The sequence below is a fragment of the Alligator sinensis genome, unplaced genomic scaffold (genome assembly GCF_000455745.1).
Source record: "Alligator sinensis unplaced genomic scaffold, ASM45574v1 scaffold1302_1, whole genome shotgun sequence".
In the NCBI taxonomy this organism is placed as follows: Eukaryota; Metazoa; Chordata; order Crocodylia; family Alligatoridae; genus Alligator; species Alligator sinensis.
The window spans coordinates 589,692-609,808 of NW_005842612.1; the positions used below are offsets into that span (position 1 = coordinate 589,692).

Consider the following 20,117-nt stretch of genomic DNA (forward strand, 5'->3'; position numbering starts at 1 on the left):
CCCCCCCGCCCGCCCATTGCATGTCCTGGAGGCGGGGGCAGGTTGGCAAGGGCCCCTGGCATTAGGGGGGCTTTGCAAACACCCCCCCTTTATTGCACACCCTGGGGGGCAGGTTGGCAAGGGCCCATGGGACCTGGGAGGGCGGGCTTTGCAAACGCCCCCCTCCCCAGGGGGAGCAGATAGGCAAGGGCCTACGGGAACCCGGGGGGGGGTTGAAACATCCCCCTCTCTTGCGTGCCCAGGTGGGGCAGGTGGGCAAGGGCTCATGGGAATGTGGGGTGGGGGGGCTTTGCAAATCATTCTCCCCTTTATTGCACACCCCAAAGGGGGGTCAGGTTTGCAAGGCCTCGTTACAACCCCCCCACACATTGCAACCCCTCCAGGGCAGGGGGCACCCCCCAGCGTGGGGGTCTGCAGGCCCATGGCTGAGAGCCCAGGAGGTCCCTGCCCCTGCTCTGAAGCCGAAGCCCCTCCCTGTTTGTTGCAGTTAACAGGGGCTTCTACCCCCCCACCATAGACGCTGCCCCCCGCCCCACCCGCGCGACTGCCAGGCTCTCTGGGGCAATGGGGGCGTGTGGATTTGGGGTTGGGGGTAATTCAGGGCTGGCGAGGGGATCCTGTGCACGTGGCAGGGGAGTCACCCAGCTCCGCCCGTGCGGTGCAGTGGCCCCCAGAGGCTTCCAGACCCCGCTCCCCAGGAAGGTGAGGTGGAGTCCAGGACCTCTCCTCTGCCCGGGGGTAGAACAGGGGCCTTGCTGGACCACGCCGCAGGGCAGCTTGTACACACCCCTACCCCCCTAGGGATGGCTTTCTGGACCCCATCAATTAGGTGGGGGGCCTCTTGGGACCACTAAGAGCCTGCCTTGGGGTGGGGAATGGACTGCAAAGTGGCACCTTGCTGTTCCTCCCCAGAAGTGCTCGCAGCTGCAACTGCAGCCCCCATTACACAGTGACTGCCCCCCTCCTCCCGGCTGCCGGGGGAGGTAAGATGGTCCTAGCCGGGCCTGGAGAGCCCAGGGATCAGCCCCCTACTCCCTGGCTAGGCCACAGCTCTGCTCTATGCCTTGGTTTCCCCATTTTACATCACTCCCCCCAAATCTTGGAGGAGCTGAGCAAGACACGCCACGCTGGGCTTGTGTCTTCTGCAGGCCACAGGGGACCCAGTGTCGGTGTTTGTCTACGAGGTAAAACCCAACGCGGATGAGCAGACACAAGCGGCCAAGTCAGCGTTCAAGCGGCTCAAGACCCTCCGGCATCCCAACATCCTGTCCTACATCGACGGCTTGGAGGTATCGGGTCAGGGCCGGGGCTGGACTCCCCTGGGGTCCGTGAGCTCGGATCATAGCATGTTTGGGCTCTCCGCCGTGGTGGGGGTTTGGAACCGTCTGCAGGGGTCTGTGCCCCTTCTGGTGCTGTGTAGGGGCCCTGATCTCAGGGTGGGGTATTCCAGCGACCCCAGTCTCGGCATGGGGGGTGGTCTCTGTGGCCCCTAGCACATGGGAAGCCCTAGTCTCCATCCCTGCAGGCTGGGTGGGGTGTACAGAGCCCGGTGCGGGGTGCGTCTGTGGAGCCGCCTGCCTCTGTCTCACGTCCTGTGGGGCCCTGTGGGCAGACAGAGAAATGCCTGCACGTGGTGACGGAGCCTGTGACGCCCCTGAACATATACCTTCAAGCCAGAGCAGAGGCCGGAGGCATCAGTGAGCTGGAGATCTCCTGGGGGCTGCATCAGATTGTGGTAAGAGAACCCAGGCGTCTGGGGTCCCAGCCCTCCCTGCTCTCGCCCCCCAGTTCCCGCTCCTCTCCCAGAGCTGGAGAGGTCCCAGGTGTCCGGTCTCCCAGCCTCTCTGCTCTCACCCACTAAACCCCACTCCTTTCTGAGAATTAAGGACAGAACCCCAGGCATCCAGCCTTCCCCCCCACCCCTTTGCTGGACCCCACACTCCCCTCCCTGAGTGGGGAGAGACCAGGAGTCCTGGTTCCAGCCCCTTCCATTCCCAGGGCTGGAAAAAGGACCCATTGGTTTCCCCATCATTCCCTCTCACCCTGTGCTGGCCCCACTCCCCTCCTGGAGCGGAGAGAGAGAACCCAGGCATCTGGGGCTTCCTCCCACCCTCTCCATCTCCCCTGGGAACTGTGGGAGCTCCTGGCTGACCCACCACCGTCTCCCTCCTGGCAGAAGGCGCTGAGCTTCCTGGTGAATGACTGCAGCCTGATCCATGGCAATGTGTGCATGGGGGCCGTCTTCGTGGACCGTGCGGGCGAGTGGAAGCTGGGGGGCCTGGACTACATGCACTCAGCCCAGGGCGAGGGGCCCCCTCCCCACCGGACCAGCCCCGACCTGGAGCGCTATGACCCCCCCGAGAGTGCCGACAGCACTAAGGGCACTGGGGAGAAGTGGTGAGTGGGGCTGGGGCTGGGCAGCGTTCGCACATCAGGGCCCCAATCATAGTTTCATAGTTTCATAATGCTTAGGGTCGGAAGGGACCTAAACAGATCAATCGATCCGACCCCCTGCCCTGGGCAGGAATGGGTGCCGCGGTCAAATCACCCCAGCCAAATATCTGTCCAGCCTCCTCTTGAAGACCCCTAAGGTAGGAGAGAGCACCACCTCACTTGGGAGCCCATTTGAGAGCCTGGCAGCCCTAACTGTAAAGTAATGTCTCCTGATGTCCAGCCTGAACCTTCCCTCTGACAATTTGTGGCCGTTATTCCTAGTAACCCGGGGTGGTGCCCGGGGGAACAGAGCCTCCCCCCAGTTCTCGCTGGTTCCCCCTGGTGAGTTTGTAGATGGCCACCAGGTCCCCTCTCAGCCTTCTCTTGTGGAGGCTGAACAGGTTCAGTTCCCGTAGCCTCTCCTCGTAGAGCCTGCTCTGCTGACCCTTAACCATGCGAGTGGCCCTCCTCTGGACCCTCTCAATGCTGGCCACATCCCTCTTGAAGTGCGGCGCCCAGAACTGGACACAGTACTCCAACTGTGGCCTGACCAGTGTCACAGAGAGGGGAAGGATCACCTCCTTGGACCTGCTCGTGATGCATCTGTGGATGCACGACAAGGTGCGGTTAGCCTTCCTGACTGCTTCCTTGAATTGGCGGCCCATGTTCATCCTGGAGTCAACAATGACTCTAAGATCCCTTTCTGCTACTGTGTTGACAAGAAGGGTGTTTCCCAGGCTATAGGTGTGCTGCTGGTTCCTTCTCCCTAGATCACCTTGCACTTGTCTGCATTGAACTCCATCCTATTCTCATCCGCCCACCTCTGTAACCTGTCCAGATCTGGCTGTATTCTGTCCCTCCCCTCCAGTGTGCCCACCTCGCCCCACAACTTGGTGTTGTCAGCAAATGTGGATAGTGTGCATTCTATACCCACATCCAGATTGCTGTTAAATATGTTGCACATATCCTGGCCTGGAGGGTCTGGACAGCACCTAGTGCCCCCTTATCCCGGCCTGGGGGGGTCTGTCCAGCACCTGGTGCCCTCAATCCCAGCCTGGCAGTTCTATACAACTTTTAGCAGCTCCCAGTGCTGGCCTGGCGTCTCCTGATCCCAGTCTGGGGGAGTCTGTACAGGGCCTGGTGTGTGAGCTATATGGGAGGGTGCTGATGTGGGCCTTTGCCTCCTGCAGGTCAGCTGACATGTGGCGTCTCGGCTGCCTCATCTGGGAGGTGTTCAATGGGCCCCTCTCTCGCCCAAGCTGCCTGCGCTCACTGGGCAAGGTAATGAGGTGCCGTGGACCCGGGGCCTCCAGCCTGGAGCATGGGGGATGAGAGCAGGGGGACTGGGAGCCCAAACACCTGGGTTGTTTCCAGCTCTGGGAGGGGAATGGGGCTGGGGGGTTAGAGTAGGGTGGGCAGGGAGCCTGGACGCCTGGGTTCTCTCCAGCTTGGGGAGCAGCGGGAAGGGGGAGTGGGGGCAGTGTTGAAGCTGGGGGTGCCAGCACTTCCCTGTAGTGAAGTCTCCACGAGGGGCCCCTTCCGCCCACTCTTGAGTGCCACCCTCTGCTCTCCTCCTTCCAGATCCCGAAGTCCTTGGTGCCGCATTACTGTGAGCTGGTGGGCGCCAACCCTAAGGTGCGGCCCAACCCTGCCCGGTTTCTACAGAACTGCCGCAGCCCTGGTGGCTTCATGAGCAACAGCTTTGTGGAGACCAACCTTTTTCTGGAGGAGATCCAGGTAAGTGCTGGGGGGCAGAGCTGCTGCAAGCTTTTCAGAACGGTGTCGTGGGTTGGGGGCCCCAATCTGGACCTGGGCTGGGGGCTTTCCCCTCAATACAGGGCTGTCTCTAATCTGACCCAGGGGGTCTGTACAGTACCTGGCATGGCCCCAGGCTTAGCCTGGGAGTCTGTTCAATGCCTGGTGTGGCCCAGCTCAGCCTGGTGGTTCTGTACAGCACCTGGTGCCCCCCCGGTCTCAGCCTGAGGGGTCTATACAGCGCCCTGACCCTGTTCGTCCTCCCCATCAACAGATCAAAGAGCCCACGGAGCGTCAGATGTTCTTTCAGGATTTGAGCGACCACCTTGACACCTTCCCGGCAGATTTCTGCCGTCACAAGATTCTGCCCCAGCTGCTGACAGCTGTGGAGTTTGGGAGTGCTGGTGCTGTTGTGCTCACCCCACTCTTCAAGGTGAGCCCCTGCCCAGGGTGCAGGGCCCTGACATCCTCTGTGCCAGAGAAACCAAGGCTGTAGAGGAACCTGGACACTAATACCTATATGCCTGCCAGCACGTGGTCTTGAGGAGGAAAGGGGCTGGGGGTCTTGCCTCCCCCAGGCCAGCTGGGTGAATGCTGCAGGCTCTGGGATGCGGGTGCCCCTGCGATGCCCAAGAGCAGGGGGAGCAGTGCGGAGGGAAGGCTGCAGGCTTCAAGGAGGGAACCCAGGTATCCAGGCTCCCAGTTCTCCTTGCTGTCAATTCCCAGCTTCCACTCCCCTCCCAGAACTGGAGAGAACCCAGGTGTCCAGCCTCCCAGCCCTTCCTGCTTTCACCCCCCAGCCCCCACTCTCCTCCTAGAGGCAGGAGGGAACCCAGGTGCTTGGGCTCCCAGCTTACCCTGCTCTCTCCCTGAGCCGGGCATGGAACCAAGGAGTCCTGGCTTGGGGCAGGCCACTGGGTCTCCCTACTCTATGCCCCTGCCCCAGCACTGTCCTGTCCCCTGGGCCACAGGTGGGGAAACTCCTGGGAGCTGAGGAGTACCAGCAGAAGATCATCCCCATCATCGTCAAGATGTTCTCATCCCCTGACCGTGCCATGAGGATCCGGCTTCTGCAACAGGTCGGTGGTGGGGGATGCCAGGAGTGCCAGTGCATAAACCTGGGCAGGTTGGAGCTGGGAGCCCAGACACCTGGGTTCTCTCCAGCTCTGGGAGGAGCGTGGAGTCAGGGGCAGAGAGCAGTGACATTACCTAGATTTAACCTTTAAATCTGGGCAACCCTGAAGTCAGGGAAGTGGGCTTGGACCAGGCCAGAGAACAGAAACACTGAGCCCAGGTAGTTACAATTCAGCTTAAAACAAGGAAAAAGTAGAAACTGGTCCTAAGTCTTGCGCCATCCCAAGGGCAGAGCATCTCCCTGCAGCTGGCTGGGCATCCAGGAGTCTCGGGTCTGCCATCTTTGGCAGGCAAGGGGGTGGAGGTCCACAGTTCTCCTGTTTGCTTGCTCTTTTATGGGTGGTCCACACCCCTCCTTTCTCTCGGTTGCCTTGGTCTTCTGCTTGTGCCCCTCTCCAGATGTTTTTCTGCCATTCTAGAGGTTTTTCCTGTTTTTCCTGGTTCTTGTCACCCTTGATGTTATATATGCGACTGCTTACGGTGTGCTTTCTCAGGCAGTTCCATGCTCTTGTAGTCCCTTGTTTACTCAGGTTATCTACAGGGGATACTCAGGTCATTGGGTGATACTCAGGTCATACAGGGAATATTCAGGTCACCTATTAGGGGATACTCGGGCAATACTCAGGTCATACAGGGGCTACTCGGGTCATACAGGGGATATTCAGGTCACCTATAAGAGATACTCAGGCGATACTCCAGTCATCTATAGGTGATACTCAGGTCATGCAAAGGATACTCGGGTTACGTATAGGGGATACTCAGGATACTTAGGTCACCTACAGGGTATACTTGGGTCATATTCGGGTCACCTACAGGGGATACCTAGCATTTTCCCCTTCTGTTGTAGAACAGGCTACAGAGCCAAAAACTTTCAGTTTTTGCCATGCCATCTGTCAGCCACCCCCTCTTTGCTGGCCCTCCTAGAGAAGCCATCACCTTCATTTCTAGGCTTGGGTGTGGTAGAGGGTTGAGACCTATCTGACTCGACACCTGGTGGGTTGTAGCCACTCGTGGAGCAAGTGGGAATTCTTGATAGAGTTCTCACTGTCCTCACCCAACCTTGCCCCAGCTTCTGCCGTAGCACTGACTGGGATTTTAATATGGTGTATCGCATCTGATGCAGCTGAGCAGGGTAACAGACAAAGAAAAGATGAGGAAAAGGAAAACGGATCTTTGTAAAGCTGTGTTACTATTTCTCTAATTTCTCCACAACAACAAAACATGTTGTTCTTTCTTGTGTCATTTCCATTGTTTCACAGACCAAGGTAGCTACAGTACAGCAGAGATAATGATGGGACTCAATAATACAATGATCAGGGGTGCGCAGTAATGTAAATGCGTCCTTGGTTGAAGTCCCAGTGCATTGGTTTGTCCCACTAGGTTTGTGCGGTACTTTCTTTGGTTTGACCACTCTGTTCTTCAAGCACAAAGAGGATGGAGCTGGACTGTTCTCGGTGGGGGCAGGTGACAGAACAAGGAGCAATGGGCTCAAGCTGCAGCAAGGGAAGTTGAGGTTGGATATTATGAAAAACCTTCTGATGAGGAGGGTAGTGAAGCACTGGAACAGGTTACCCAGAGCAGTTGGGGACTCTCCACCCGGGTAGGCAAAGCCTTGGCTGGGATGATGTAGTTGGGGCTGGTCCTGCTTTGAGCAGGGGGTTGGACTAGATGTGGCCTGAGGTCCCTTCAACCCTCATTTTCTGTGATTCTTTCTGCTGTATCCACATCCTACAAACCATCGGAACCGCAGCTTTCGTCACAAGTATCCGCTGAAATGCTGCTTGGGCCGGTCTTCCAGGTCTGTCGCACAGCACCTGAAATGTAGTTGGCAATGCGGCTTTCACCCCTCATTCCTTTCCTTTCCAGACTTGTAGCTGGGAAGAGTGAAACCAGCTTGGGTTCTGTGTCAGATCCTGACGTGTTTCCACCTGATATACCTTTGTTTTCAGTTCTGAGAGGCCCCATCCACAGGGGACTGAGGGTGCGACCTTTTTTCTTTAGCCTCCCCACCCCACCCCACAATACATCACCTGGTCTCCAGTTTCTCAGTCCTGGGGCCTAACTGCTGGGCTGTTTTCTGGATGTTAGCCTTCAGCGCTATAGCCACTTGCCTCTGCATAGTGTCCACTGATTGGAGCCAGTTTTGGAAGGACACAAGTTTGGAGGCTATCTAGGGGCTCCTCTCCTAGCCACCATTGCTCTGGGAGCCGCATCTTTTCTGCTGTCGTGGCTTTATGCAGGGTAATTCCATGCACGGCTATGCTTCCTCTCAGCACCACTAACACGAAGGGTCATTTTTAGACCCAGTCTTTCCCCGGTTGATGGATCACCATTCACAAGGCAGTTTTTATTGTCCTGTTTCTCCTTTCCACTTGCCCTGCACTGCATGATCCGTTTTATCCCAGAAGCCTGACAGACTGGCCATGTGATTTCTCTGATGAAGTGAGGGCCTCGGTCTGCATTGGTTTCCAGGAGACACCCCCCGTACACCTGGCCACTAATATCTGTGCGGTGATGGCAGTTGTGCTGTTACAAGTTGGTAGGGCTTTGATTTGTTTTGGGAAGCGATGCACTACTACCAGATGGTACTTATTTCCCTTTGCTGTCTGAGACATGGGTTCTATGTAGTCTGTAGCTTCCTTCATGGACCACTAATTCTCTATATCCCAGGAGTCTGTGAGCTGCTTTGGTATCGGGGTTCTTTGCTGCATATGGTAGACAGTGGTCTGTATAGTCTTTCACCTCCTCCCCCATCAAGTTGCCTGCAGCCTGGCCGGGGCTTTGTCTGCACCTAAATGTCTGTGTTTGTGCAACAAAGCTATCATCTGCACCTGTACCCCTCCGGGTACTGCTCACCCTGGGGCTTCTCCGTCCTGTGTCGTGGCTAAGGCCAGTTCTCATGGCTCTTGCCAAGTCTTCCATCCTTTCCAACATCTTTTCCAGTGTCCACCGTTTTTTCATCAGCCGACTTCGTACCTTTTTCTTGTTCTGCTGGGGGCTGGTCCAAAGCAGCTCTCATTACCCAGTCTGAGTCAGAAAATATTGCCATCTGTTCATCTATTGGGGTATTTCTGAATGCTTTAAAGCTTTCTTCTTTGAAGCTGTCTGCATTGAATGCAGGGTACACTTCCCTTTTCCCGCTTCCTCTGTGTCGTAGTCATAGGGAAGCAGGGCTAGAAGGGACCTCCAGAGGTCGTATCTAGTCCAACCCCCTGCCTGAGGCAGGATCAGCCCTGTCCAAACCATCCCATACGCAGCCTGTAATCTAAACGCGACATAAGAGGTGTTAATATTAACTGTGGCATATCCTGTATGGGGAAACCCATTTTTATAACAGCTGGATTCATCTACAAATGGAACAACCTAGGGTCCTTCCTCTGCTTCGGTGAGGGTCAAGTTCCTTCTAAATGGAGGATGCTTCTCTGGCTTTGTTTCAGGCAGTAGGTATTCATGTTTGTCTCCCTCTATGAGTAGGCTGTATGGGGCTGGAGATAAGCTGGCTTGGCTCTTTGCACTGGCTTTTTTATTTCCTGGTGCTGAGGTCCATTTTGCTAACCTTGGCTTGGATACGTGCCTTCATTAGCTTTTCCAGATAGTACACAAGAATTGCCCTTGACTGGGTCAGACCCCAGGTCCGACTTGTCCAGTCTCCTGTGTGTGGCAGTGGGTGGAGGCTGAAAGGGAGAGTGAACTGGGTCGAAGCAGGGTTTTTCCCTCTGTTTCTCTCTCACTTGCAGCCTCTGACATTTAAGGTCCAGGAAGTTTGTTCTGTCGGTAAGATATTGTATTTAGTGGGTGGGAGACAGAAAATAGAGCACATGGCACCTGTGTCTACCAGCATTTGTTGCCTGGTCCTTGCTGGGAAATCAGACGCTGATGGTCGGTCGCTCCCATTCATCATGAACCAAGGGTGCCAAAAAGAGAGGCGACTGTGGCACATAGCACTTTTACTGGCCCAGGCTTCCTGCTTTTCTTGTAGGTGGGAGTGCTGGGATTTTTGCCTGACTTTCATGAAGAGCTAGTCTCCGCAGTAACTCCGAACATCAATATCCTCCTCCTCCTCGTACTTGATTAGTCTCTGCCAAAGCTCGGCTCTCCATGAGTTGGACTTTCTTCTTCCCACGAGAGCGAGGTCTGTCCTTTTGGCCTTTGCTGGGGCCCCGCATCAATGCCAGCTGCCATTTTGCCTTCTCCTCCCTCCAGCTGGGGAATGCCTGGCTTTGAAACTCAAACCTTCACTTAGGATTCTTCCCAGTTCCCTCATAGCCTGGCATGTGGTCATCCTGCAAAAACTCTGAGGAATGGAGCTAGTCTTGTCACAAGGAGGTCCTTAAACTCAGGTCTGTCTCAGTCTGGAGGGTTTCCTAAAGGCAGTTCTGTTAATTGGTATAGCATTTTTTTCCAGGCAGTGTCAGTGTCTGGATGCTGTCCTGGATTCTGCTTTTCTTTGTGAAACAGAACCACGGGGTGCACCTCGGGAAAGAAGACCTGAAGCACTCACTGCCTTCCTCACATCTCTAGGGTCCATACACCAACCTAACTACACATCCTCAGGCAGCGCTATAAAGTCATCTGGCACCATGCACTCTAATCATGTGAGCTAGGTCCCCTGTGGGGTACCCACTCTGTCCCTCGGGCAGCCTTTGAGCCTGTGCCAACCATTGGATGGTGGTTTCTTTATTTAGACATGCCAATTTTTTCCCTACCACCATCATTGCCCCAATCCCTATTGCAATGCCCTTAGAAATGCCTAGTTTTAACTCCAGCTCCCACATCTTCTGGCAGCACGTGGCTGATCCAGGCTGGAGGTCTCCCGGGACTCAGTACAGCCTGGAGAGCTCCCTGGGTGTCCTGCGCCTTCTGTCTCCAGCCACTGACCTCCTCACGGAGCTGATCCCTGCTCATTCGCTTGTGACTAAGCTCGTTTTCTAACCTGGCGATTTCCACAGCGCTCTTCAATGCAGCGCCTTGTACCTCATTGACCTGAGCCTGCAAGGTCTCTGCTTTTCCCTGCAGCTCCTTCTTCTCATCCTCCAGCTTCTGATTTGCATTTAAAGCATCCTCCAACGGGCTTGTAAGCTCCCTGTACACCAGAAACAACCCTTGCAGTGCTGCTGTCTACTTCACCTTCCTGGGCTTTTTGGCTTTGGCTTTTTCCCTGACACCACTCAGTTTGTCTGCTGTACACACAGTTGCGAGTAGGCGTCCAGGCACCCACACCGAAGGGATGCATTTCTATAGCACAAAGTTCTTGAATTTGAGGGTTACGTCTTTTCCTGCTGTGTCTGCCTTGGGGAGGAATAAATGTCTCAATCCGAGCTCTTTAAGTCCAGGTGACTTGGGAATGCCAAATCTGTTGGCCCAAGTTTAATGTTCCAGTCCTTCAGTGCTGGAGGCTGCAAGTGAGAGAGGACCAGGGTGAAAAACCCTGGTCACTCTGTTGCCCACAATTAATGTTTAAATCTGAGTGGTGCAGTATTTCAACTCGGGAATGTGAAAACCTTAGCTCTTTCTTTTATATATAAGCTGCCCACCCAAGCTCCATGCTACCGCTGCCCCCCTGGGTGCAGGCTCCACGCTGCCACCAGCCCCATGCTCCATGGTCCTGCACAGCTGCAGCTCAGCCCCCGCCGCTTCCCGACCTGCTGCCTGGAGCAGGGAAGTGGAGCAGGTCCTCAGGGGCTGCGGCAGCAGAAGCCCCGCACGGAAGCTGCATGCTGCCCAGGCTGCGCCCTTCTGCCCACAGGGGTGGGAGCAAGGTACAGTAGGATGTGTTTGGGGCTGCATGTACATGTGGATGCCTCACTCCCACCCTCATGAGCGGAAGGGCTGGACAGGATGCAGTTCGTTGTGGGGTGCTGTGGGCTGGATGAAATGCTTGGTGGGCCATATTTTGCCCACCCTGGCACATTGGCGATGAGTAGGGGATGCATGTGGGTGCGTTTGCACCCTCTGAGATTGGCCATGCACCCCCTGGAAGCACCAGCTGCGAAACCGGAAGTGCCACTGGAAGTACACTTCTGGTTTTGCCTCTGGGGGACCCCCTCCCACTTCCCCCCTGTTGGCAGTCTGGTCCCCCCCCAGACTCGGGAGGCCCCAGTCGCCCATGCCCAGGCATATACATACATATGGTCCCCCTGCCTGACCACCTTCTTGCGCTTCTGCCAGCCTGCAGAGAGCTCGTGCAAAACTGCAAAATCTGCAGGTTTCTCCAGTAAAATGAGAAATCCACATTTGTCCTCCAGTAAAAGGTAAAATCTACAGCTTTCTCCGTTTTTCCAAGGGAAACAGAAAACCTGGATCCCTGGTGCTTAGTCTACATACCCATAGCTGTAACCAGAATCTTTTTATACGTGGTGCTCCGTTTTGCTGACACAGTGGTCACCGTGACCTGACTCATGGTTGTTGTGTGTCTCATGCAGCCGTCCAGCTACAACACCCAGGAGTTTTTCCTCCTGTTCGACAATTGGTTTTAGAGCCCCAAAAAACTTCAGTTTTTCTCTGCCATCTGTTAGCAGTAGGCCATCAGTGTAAATGAATACAAGGAAGTTTTTTCATCCAGTCTGTAATTGAAGAGTGGGACTCAGTGCCCCCAGAGTGGGGTAAGCTGGGAGTTCAGCCAGATTCCTCCAAGAACGTGTCCCTCCCTTGGTGAAAGGGGCATCGGTGGCTATGGAGCATGGCAGTGCGGGGCACAGCCTCTGCATCAGGAAGTCTTGTACTGTAAATGCTGGAGATTGCAAATGGGAGAGGAACGGGGGGGAAAAACCCTGCTCAGACCCAGTCACTCTCCCTTCCAGCCTCCATTCTCAGCTGCTGGAGGACATGGGAGACTGGGCCAGATGGACTATGCTCTGACCCAGTCCAGGGCAGCTCTTGTGTAGCAGAGTGGAGGGGTTTGGCGTTTCTCAGGCATCTGGGATTTGCTGCTGCCACGTGGGGCTGGGAAGGAACTTGCCCCCTTCCTGTTGCTACGTGTGTCAGGGTTTTCTTCCCCCTTCTTCAGCGGGGCTGGGTGTCATCTGCAGCCAGGCTGGGGGCTGTGCCTAGGGTGTGCCAGTGCTTCTGCTGGGGTTCAACCTGGAGGCTTCTGGCTAGAGGGTGTTACCCCCTGCTCACGGTCACCCCAGTGTCTGCCTTGGAGGGTAGGAGGGAATTCCTCCCCCCCCAGTCAGCCCTGGGGGGGTTGCCTTCCTCTGCAGTGGGGGCAATGCCTCTGTCTTGGATGTATTGAAGTTCCCTTGGCAGCAGCTGGGCACTGCAGCCCTTGTCCTCTGGTGTCACCTGGTTGGGGGCTCTGGGTGGCCTGTGGGTGCTTGGAACAGGTTAGGACATGTCCAGGCTAGTTTGGACAGGGCTGATCCTGCCTCAAGCAGGGGGCTGGGCTAGATGCGAGCTCTGGGGTCCCAGCCAGCCCAGCTGCTCCGTGGGGTCCCTCCTTGGCTGACCCTGGCAGCCACCCTGGATTCCAGCAGCTCACCCGTGCCCGTGCATGGCCTTGCAGATGGAGAACTTCATCCAGTACTTGACGGAGCCTGTGGTCAACACCCAGATCTTCCCCCATGTGATGCATGGCTTCCTGGACACCAACCCCGCCATCCGCGAGCAGACAGTCAAGGTAGGTACCGGCCAGCCCCACAAGGGAAACTAGGGGGGCTTGGCATTGCTGCCCAGGTGCCCTGTCCTGCTTCCAGCATCATTCCCTAGCTGGACCTGCCCCCAGTCCCCAGCCCCATTGACCAGACCCCTCCTGTGTATCCTCCCTGCAGTCAATGCTGCTGCTGGCACCGAAGCTGAGTGAGAGCAACCTGAACGTGGAACTGATGAAGCACTTTGCCCGGCTGCAGGCCCGTGATGAACAGGGCCCCATCCGCTGCAACACCACCGTGTGCCTGGGCAAGATCGGGCCCTACCTCAGCGCCTCCGTGAGTACCAGGGGGGTGCCAGGGGGTAGGAACAGCTCCGGCTGCCCTGCCTGCCTGCCTCCGTGTGTGGGTGTGGGTGTGTGTGTAAAACAAGGAAGACCACATCCCTCTTCCCTCAGGACACTGGAAAGCTCCAGCTTTTGGCTGAAGCCAAGGACTTCTAGGAACCAATCAGTGCCTGGCCCTGCTGAGTGCAAGCCGGGGGAGCTACGTGGGTCAGGGTTGACCCCATGGACATGTCAAGCGCAGGCTTTAGGGCTGGATTTCAGCCCCTGGGAACTGGCTGCAGGGAGCACAGGGGCCCCAGAATGATGTGCCCAGACTCCGGGAGATGATAGTCCCTCACATACATACAGCGCCTGGCACAGGAGGGCTCCTGGCTGCCACCTGACCCCACCTCATCCTCCTCCCCCATCCTCCTTTCCAGACCAGGCAGAGAATCTTGATCTCTGCCTTCAGCCGAGCCACCAAGGACCCGTTCGCCCCTTCCCGGGCTGCGGGTGTCCTGGGCTTTGCCGCCACGCACAACTTCTACTCGCTGTCTGACTGCGCCTTCAAAATCCTGCCTGTTCTCTGCACCCTGACCGTTGACCCCGAGAAGACCGTCCGGGACCAGGTGAGTGGGTCCTGGCATGCCCAGCGAGGAATGCTTCTGGGTGTTGGGCTGCCCTAGGGGTGGATGGTACCAGTCACATCTGGAGCAGAAGAATCCTAGAGCAGTGGGGTTAGAAGGGACCTGTGGGGGGGGTCACATTGAGGCCAAGCCCTGCCTGAGACAGGGTCAGCCCTGTCCAAAGCGTCTCAGGCAAACCCGTCGTCCAGCCTTAGCACAACTACACGGTCACCCCAGCATAACTCCAGGCATCACCCCTGCCCCCCACCACAGGGAAAGCAGGGGAGGGGCCACAGCCTGTTGGTGCAAAGGGTGTTAATAGATGCTTGAGATGTAATGGAGGCCATGCTCCTGCTACAGAGGAAGGCAACCCCCCCCTGCAGTCCATACCAAACTGGCTAGGGGGGAAATCCCTTCCTGACCCCAAATGCAGCATTGGTCTGAGCCCAAACAGGGGTAAGAGCTTCTATCCAGGACCCTCAAGGGTTGAATCCCAGCAGGAGCATTGGCACAGCCCAGTCACCACCCCCAGCCTGGCTGCAGCCAGCACCCAGTGCCCCTGAGAATAAGAATGACCATGTCCTGGGTCTGTCTTGCCCAGTCTCCCATGTCCCTCAGTGTCTGGAGGAGTGGAGGCTGGGAGGGAGAGTGACTGGGTCTGGGCAGGGTTTTCCCCCCCTGTTCCTCTCCCATGTGCAGCCTCCAGCATTGAGGGGCCAGGCTGAGGAAGGCTTAGAGGAAACCCAAACCCTGATTTTGCACTTGAGCCAATGGACAGCTAAATTGGCAGATGAACATCAGTGTGTCTCAGCATCCAGTGATGGAGCTGGGCACAAATGGCATGAAAGCTGCCTGTAGTATTCTGTCTCCAGAAAGACCTGGGAGCCACCATGGGCAGCTGGTTATAGACATCGGCTCAGGGCTCTGTCGCCATCACCAAAGCAAACACCAGGTTGGGGACAGTGAAGAGGGGAACTGTGAGCACAGCAGAAAGGATTACGGTGCCCCTTTCTACATCCCCGGTGCATCCACATCTGGAACACTGTCCAGCACTGGTCCCAGTACATCCAAAAGGCTGTGGAAGAACCAGAGAAGGGCAGCAATGCTGACTGGTGGTCTGGGGCAAGCGAGGGGGTCTTCCCTGGGAGGAGAGACTGAGGAGGCCAGGCCTGGTCACTGTAGAAGAGAGAGGCTTGGGAGGGAAAAATAAACATTTATAAAACATTCACTGGGGAAGAGAAAGTAATTTGGGGTTTATTATTGACTGTCTCTCATCAGACAAGAACAAGGGTCACAGTGGGACGAGCAGGCTGTCAGGTTAAAACCAGCACAAGGAAGTTATTTTCTACTCAGCCTGGAATTAAGTCCTGGGGCTCGTTGCCCCCAGACATGGCGGGGAAAACTGGGAGTTCAGCCCAATTCCCCAAGGGACTGGAAACGTCCTTGGAGGAAAGGAGCATCCATAGCTATGAAGCATGGCAGTGAGGGGCACGGCCTCTGCAGCAGATCATCCTGGACCCTCAGTGCTGGAGGCTGCACGTGGGAGAGGAACGGGGGGAAAACTCTGCTCAGCTGCAGTCAGTCTCCCTCCCAGGCTCCACACTGCCGCTGGTGGACTGAGCCAGATGGACCTAGGCTCTGATCCAGGACATGGCAGGTCTTATGGAGAGTCAGTGAGCTCTCTAGCTGGATGCCATTGGTGATACTGTACTCCTCCTAATGACTTTGTTAGCTGTAATCAAGAGACCACTTGTAATCAAGCTGTAATCAAGAGACGGTGTCTTGCTGATGAAGCCTGTTCAGGGGTTTGTGGCTCACAAACACTAGACAACATGCTCTGTTCACACCTGGCGCTAGCCAGGGTGATCCACTGAACGTGGCACCAGCATCAAATACAGCCCCTAGCTCAGGGTCAAGTGCTTGCAGGCCCCTAGTATACCTTGTGGTTATGGTAGCCACCTCCTAGTCCTCCCCAAATACCTCTAGGTTTCAGCGTGGCAGGTTCGGGTGTTATGTCTCGTGGTTGTGATGGGGTTGACTGTAGTTCCTCCAGCAAGTTAGACATTGTATCTGCATGGGACGGTTTGGACAGGGCTGACCAAACCAGAGGGGACCTTGGGAGGTCTCTTCCAGCCTGATTTCTCCGTCTCGTCTGTGACGGCTCACGGCCAGGTCTCACCAGACATTCAGACCTTCTCACCAGACAGGGCAGCCTATTGATCAGGTTGCTCCGGTCCTGGGTCTGGTGTCTTGTTCCCATCTTATTGCCTGGTTTCCAACCGTTGGCCTTCTGAGATGTCTAGAAAGGGGGCTGGGAGCCCAGATGCCTGGGTTCTCTCCAGCTCAGGGAGGGGAGTGGGGACTGGCAGAGCTAGAGCCACCTGTGTGCTTAGTGCTCTCTTGTCCAGCATGATGGTTGGGGGGCTGGGGCTGAGCCCTAGATCCTGGATGGGGCCGGGGGGTCTGTGCAGCTCCTGGCCATAGCCAGGGCTTGGCCTTCTCGGAGCAGTGCATGGTAACCCGCTACCTCCCGCCCCCCACGCAGACATTCAAGGCCATTCGCAGCTTCATGATCAAGCTGGAGGCCGTTTCCGAGGACCCGTCTCAGCTCGCAGAGCTCGGTGAGGGTTCCAGGCACTGGGCAGAGGGTGTGGGGGCAGGTCTCCGGCCTCTGCAGCTCAGGGCAGGCTCATCGCCTTTCTCCGCTGGTTTCCTCTGCAGAGAAGGACGTGCACGCAGCTTCTACCAGCCCTGGGATTGGGGCCGCCGTGAGCTGGGCTGGCTGGGCTGTCACAGGCGTCTCCTCCCTCACCTCTAAGCTTATCCGGACCAATGCCGGGACCCCAGTGGAACAGGCAGAGGCACCCGCAGGGGGTGCCGTTCCAGAGCCCCCCAAACCTGGTCAGTCAAGGGTCAGGGCTCCCAGCTGTGCCTTCACAATGGAAATAAATAGAGGAACTCTAGGGACTTCCTCTGGTCCCTGCCTAGGCTGACTTCTCTCCCATTGTCCTACAGAAGCTGAGAGTGTCCCTGCCCCAGCGATGTCGCCTGCCTCGCCCAGCCACTGGGAAGAGCCCAGAGAGGAAGAGGAGAGCTCAGTGGACAGATGGGATGATGAAGACTGGGGCAGCCTGGAGGTGAGGGGCCAGGCTCCTGTCAGTGGCAGGCGGGGGGCACTGAGCACTCACCGCCTGGGAGTAAGACACCAGGCCTGGGACAGCAGTGGATGCCAACACCATTCTTCATTCTTCCTCGTAGCAGGAGACGGAACAAAGCAGAGGCCAGAGCAGCCCTGATGCCTGGAATACCCCTGGCTGGGTGGAGGCAGCCACGGTGCCCAAAACTTCTGGAGCCAGGCGGGTAAGGCAGCAGCTCCCTGCTGGGACAGTCCCTGCCTGGGCAGACAGCCAGCTTATCCTGGGGAAACCTGGGCCGGTTTTGTAGCCAAGGGGTGGAGCAGGCAGACGTGCCTGCCCTGGCGGGGTAGGGGGAGCAGGGCCTGACTGGTGCATCTGGGTGTTGGAGAGTTCAACTGGGAGACCCCCTCCCCCCGTTTGAGTCAGGCCAGGGTAAAGGGGGGTTCCCCCAGCCCCCAAGTCTGCAGAGCCCCAAGAGAAATCATCTAGCCTCTCCCACCCTGGTCCAGCCGCAACAGGGACCTGTCAGATGTGGCTGGGGGCCTTGACCTTGCACCATTTCCCTTACGCCTTCCAGGCCATCAGCTCGTCCAGGAGGCCAGACACCGATTGGACCAGCTCTGGCTGGGAAGCAGATGCAGCCTGGAGCCGGGAGAAGGGCCCCCAGGCTCCCAGCTCCCTGGGGGAAGACGGCTGGGATGTGGAGGGGGATTTTGGCACCCCAAAGTCTGCTCCCACACCCTCTGCCCCACCTGCGGGGACCCGGCTGGCCAGCGAGTATGACTGGGGTAGCACAACCGCCACTGAGACACCTGACCCCTTCTTCTCTATTGCCTCAACCCAGAAGCCGACGGCTGATGGCCAGGTAATGAGGTAGTGGTGGAGGGGGTTTAACGGGGTGGGAGCTGTGGGTTGAGGCTCCCCGTGCAGTGCTGTGGGGTAGCTCAGACCCACAGAGGGACTTGGACCCCCCTGGCTGTGCACAGCTAGGCAGGGCCAGGCCTGGGAGGCTTCCCGCCAGATCAGCTCCCTTCTCTCTCCCACCCTTTCTGGGCACCCCCTGTACCCGGGCTTGGGGTGAGGAGCCCAGAGGCCTGAGCTGTCTCCAGCTCTGGTGGGGGAGTGTGGGCGGGGAGGATAAGAGCAGGGGCGCTGGGAGCCCAGATGCCTGGGTTCTCTCCAGCTCTGGGAGGGCAGCAGGCATGAGAGCAGGGGGGGACTCTGCACTTTGCGCTGCCTGGGGAGGGGAATGGAGTGAACTCAACCCTGCGTTGCCCTTGCAGAAAAGCACCGACACGTGGGGCTCGGACGCTGGTGGGGACTGGGGCACTGAGGACGCCTGGGAGTCTCTGGATGCCGATCACGGTGAGTAGCTGCCACTGCAGACCTCCGAGGACTCCGTACTCCCGACCCTCCCCCTGTCAACCCATCTGCCTCTCCCCTTCCTCCCCTCCCAGGGCTCAGCAAGGCCGAGCTGGCCCGGAAGAAGCGCGAGGAGCGGAAGAAGGAGCTGGAGGCCAAGCGGGCTGAGAAGAAGGCGGCACGGGGGCCCATGAAGCTGGGAGCCAGGAAACTGGACTGATGGGGGACCCTCTCCCTTTGCTCCCTGGGGTCTTCCTCCATAGCTTCTACATCTGCTCCTAAAGTCTCTGTGTGTCCAGCCAGGGAGCCCTGCGTGAGCACAGCTGCCGGGAGGCCTCAGGGTGAATGAAGGTTTCCCCGCTCGCGCTCAGCCCCTTCCCCAACATGTTTCCTGGTTGGGGTTTGGGGGGGGTGTCTTCGGCCTGGGGCTACCTGGTCAGAGCGTGGGGTATTTATTCTGCCCAGGCCGGGGGTCAGGGAGGGGCTGCTTTGCCTTCTGCACCTGCCCTGACAGTTCTTCTTGTACGTAAGGGGAATAAACGGCCTGTGTCTGAGGATGTGTCCTGGGCACGGAGAGTGGGGTGTGGGGCTCCCACCAACGCTCTCACTACCCTCCCCTGCCTGTATATCCCAGCATGCCATGGTCTGGCCTTCGATGGTCCAGATGTGGTGGGTGGAGTGGGTGCACCCCCAGGCTGCGGTCTAGGCTGGGCACCCTATGGCTTGGAGGCCCATTCCTGGCCCTTCTCACGGCAGTGCTCCTCAGCTCCAACCTCCTGTAAGTAATTATCTTGCCTGTGGCACCCTTGCCCACCCTTCCCCCTTTCCCACCTCCTGCTCTTCAGCCCTCTCTGCACATTTGTCCTCTGGGCTGGTCCTTGGGGCTGTTGAACCTGCGTCCCTTGATCCTGGGACTGAGACAGAATCATTCACACCCACCCCCTTCTCTCCCCCCCTGACAACAGCCCGTGAGCAGTAGAGCTCCAGGGTCAGGGCTAGAGGGCCTGCGGTAAGTGCCCAGGGCAAAGGGAAGCGATGACTGGCAGGTGTGTAGAAGTGTTGGCCTTAGGAAGGTGGGGCAGCCCCTGGGTGCTGCTTACCCTGGGGCAGGTTTACCCCGGGGACACAACAGGCTTCTGGTGGGCTTGGAGGTCCGGGGCTGAGCCAGAGGGCGCTGTGCCCTCGAGCAGAGGGGCTCAGTCCCTGACCTGTGGCCCGTGGGGTCTATGGGACAGGTGCTCATGTGGCACGTGGAGGCATTCTTGTATTGCAAGTCAATAATAAATCCCTGTCCACTTTCCCTTCGCCGTCCTGGAGCCCAAACCCACACTGCAGGTGTCCAGGCAGGAGACCCAGACCCACAGGCAACAGGTCCCACGTGACCCCCAGGTGACCCCCAGGTGTCCCAGGCGGTGGCTGGCAGCGGGTCAGGGGCTGAGAATCACCGGGCTGAATTTGCTGCTTGCTCGGGTGGGGTGTTTTCTACCCACGACCCACCCCAGAGCCAGCTGCATTGCCACAGGGAGGGCACAGGACATGGGGCAAGACAGACTGACAGCTTGACTCAGTCCGTGGCAGTGCTGATGTCTGTACCCCCCCGGGGGGGCATGGCTCTTCCAACACCCTCCCACCCCCATCACAGTCAGCCCTAGGGCTCCCCCTCACACCTCACACCACCAGCCCTCTTGCTGCCTGCCCCCCGCTCTCGTGTCCCTGCCTCCTGCGGGCAGGCCGCGCTCCAGCCCGCTGCTCGACCCC

General features: G+C 57.6%; 2 protein-coding genes across 2 annotated transcripts in view; both read left to right on the forward strand.

The window, feature by feature from the left end:
* SCYL1 (SCY1 like pseudokinase 1) overlaps positions 1 to 19,657 on the forward strand; it is a 27,941-nt gene extending 8,284 nt beyond the window's left edge. Inside the window, exons 2-18 of the mRNA XM_006033208.3 lie at positions 1,149 to 1,289; positions 1,613 to 1,735; positions 2,177 to 2,397; positions 3,624 to 3,714; positions 4,015 to 4,170; positions 4,463 to 4,621; positions 5,160 to 5,267; positions 12,827 to 12,940; positions 13,092 to 13,247; positions 13,675 to 13,863; positions 16,406 to 16,481; positions 16,582 to 16,761; positions 16,876 to 16,997; positions 17,119 to 17,220; positions 17,575 to 17,862; positions 18,281 to 18,362; positions 18,455 to 19,657. Coding sequence (XP_006033270.1) covers positions 1,149 to 1,289; positions 1,613 to 1,735; positions 2,177 to 2,397; positions 3,624 to 3,714; positions 4,015 to 4,170; positions 4,463 to 4,621; positions 5,160 to 5,267; positions 12,827 to 12,940; positions 13,092 to 13,247; positions 13,675 to 13,863; positions 16,406 to 16,481; positions 16,582 to 16,761; positions 16,876 to 16,997; positions 17,119 to 17,220; positions 17,575 to 17,862; positions 18,281 to 18,362; positions 18,455 to 18,579 — 2,433 coding nt within the window. The 3' untranslated portion in view covers positions 18,580 to 19,657. The remainder of the gene's footprint in view (positions 1 to 1,148; positions 1,290 to 1,612; positions 1,736 to 2,176; positions 2,398 to 3,623; positions 3,715 to 4,014; positions 4,171 to 4,462; positions 4,622 to 5,159; positions 5,268 to 12,826; positions 12,941 to 13,091; positions 13,248 to 13,674; positions 13,864 to 16,405; positions 16,482 to 16,581; positions 16,762 to 16,875; positions 16,998 to 17,118; positions 17,221 to 17,574; positions 17,863 to 18,280; positions 18,363 to 18,454) is intronic.
* ZDHHC24 (zinc finger DHHC-type containing 24) overlaps positions 19,078 to 20,117 on the forward strand; it is a 5,158-nt gene continuing 4,118 nt past the window's right edge. The window contains exon 1 of the mRNA XM_025214935.1: positions 19,078 to 19,137. Coding sequence (XP_025070720.1) covers positions 19,078 to 19,137 — 60 coding nt within the window. The remainder of the gene's footprint in view (positions 19,138 to 20,117) is intronic.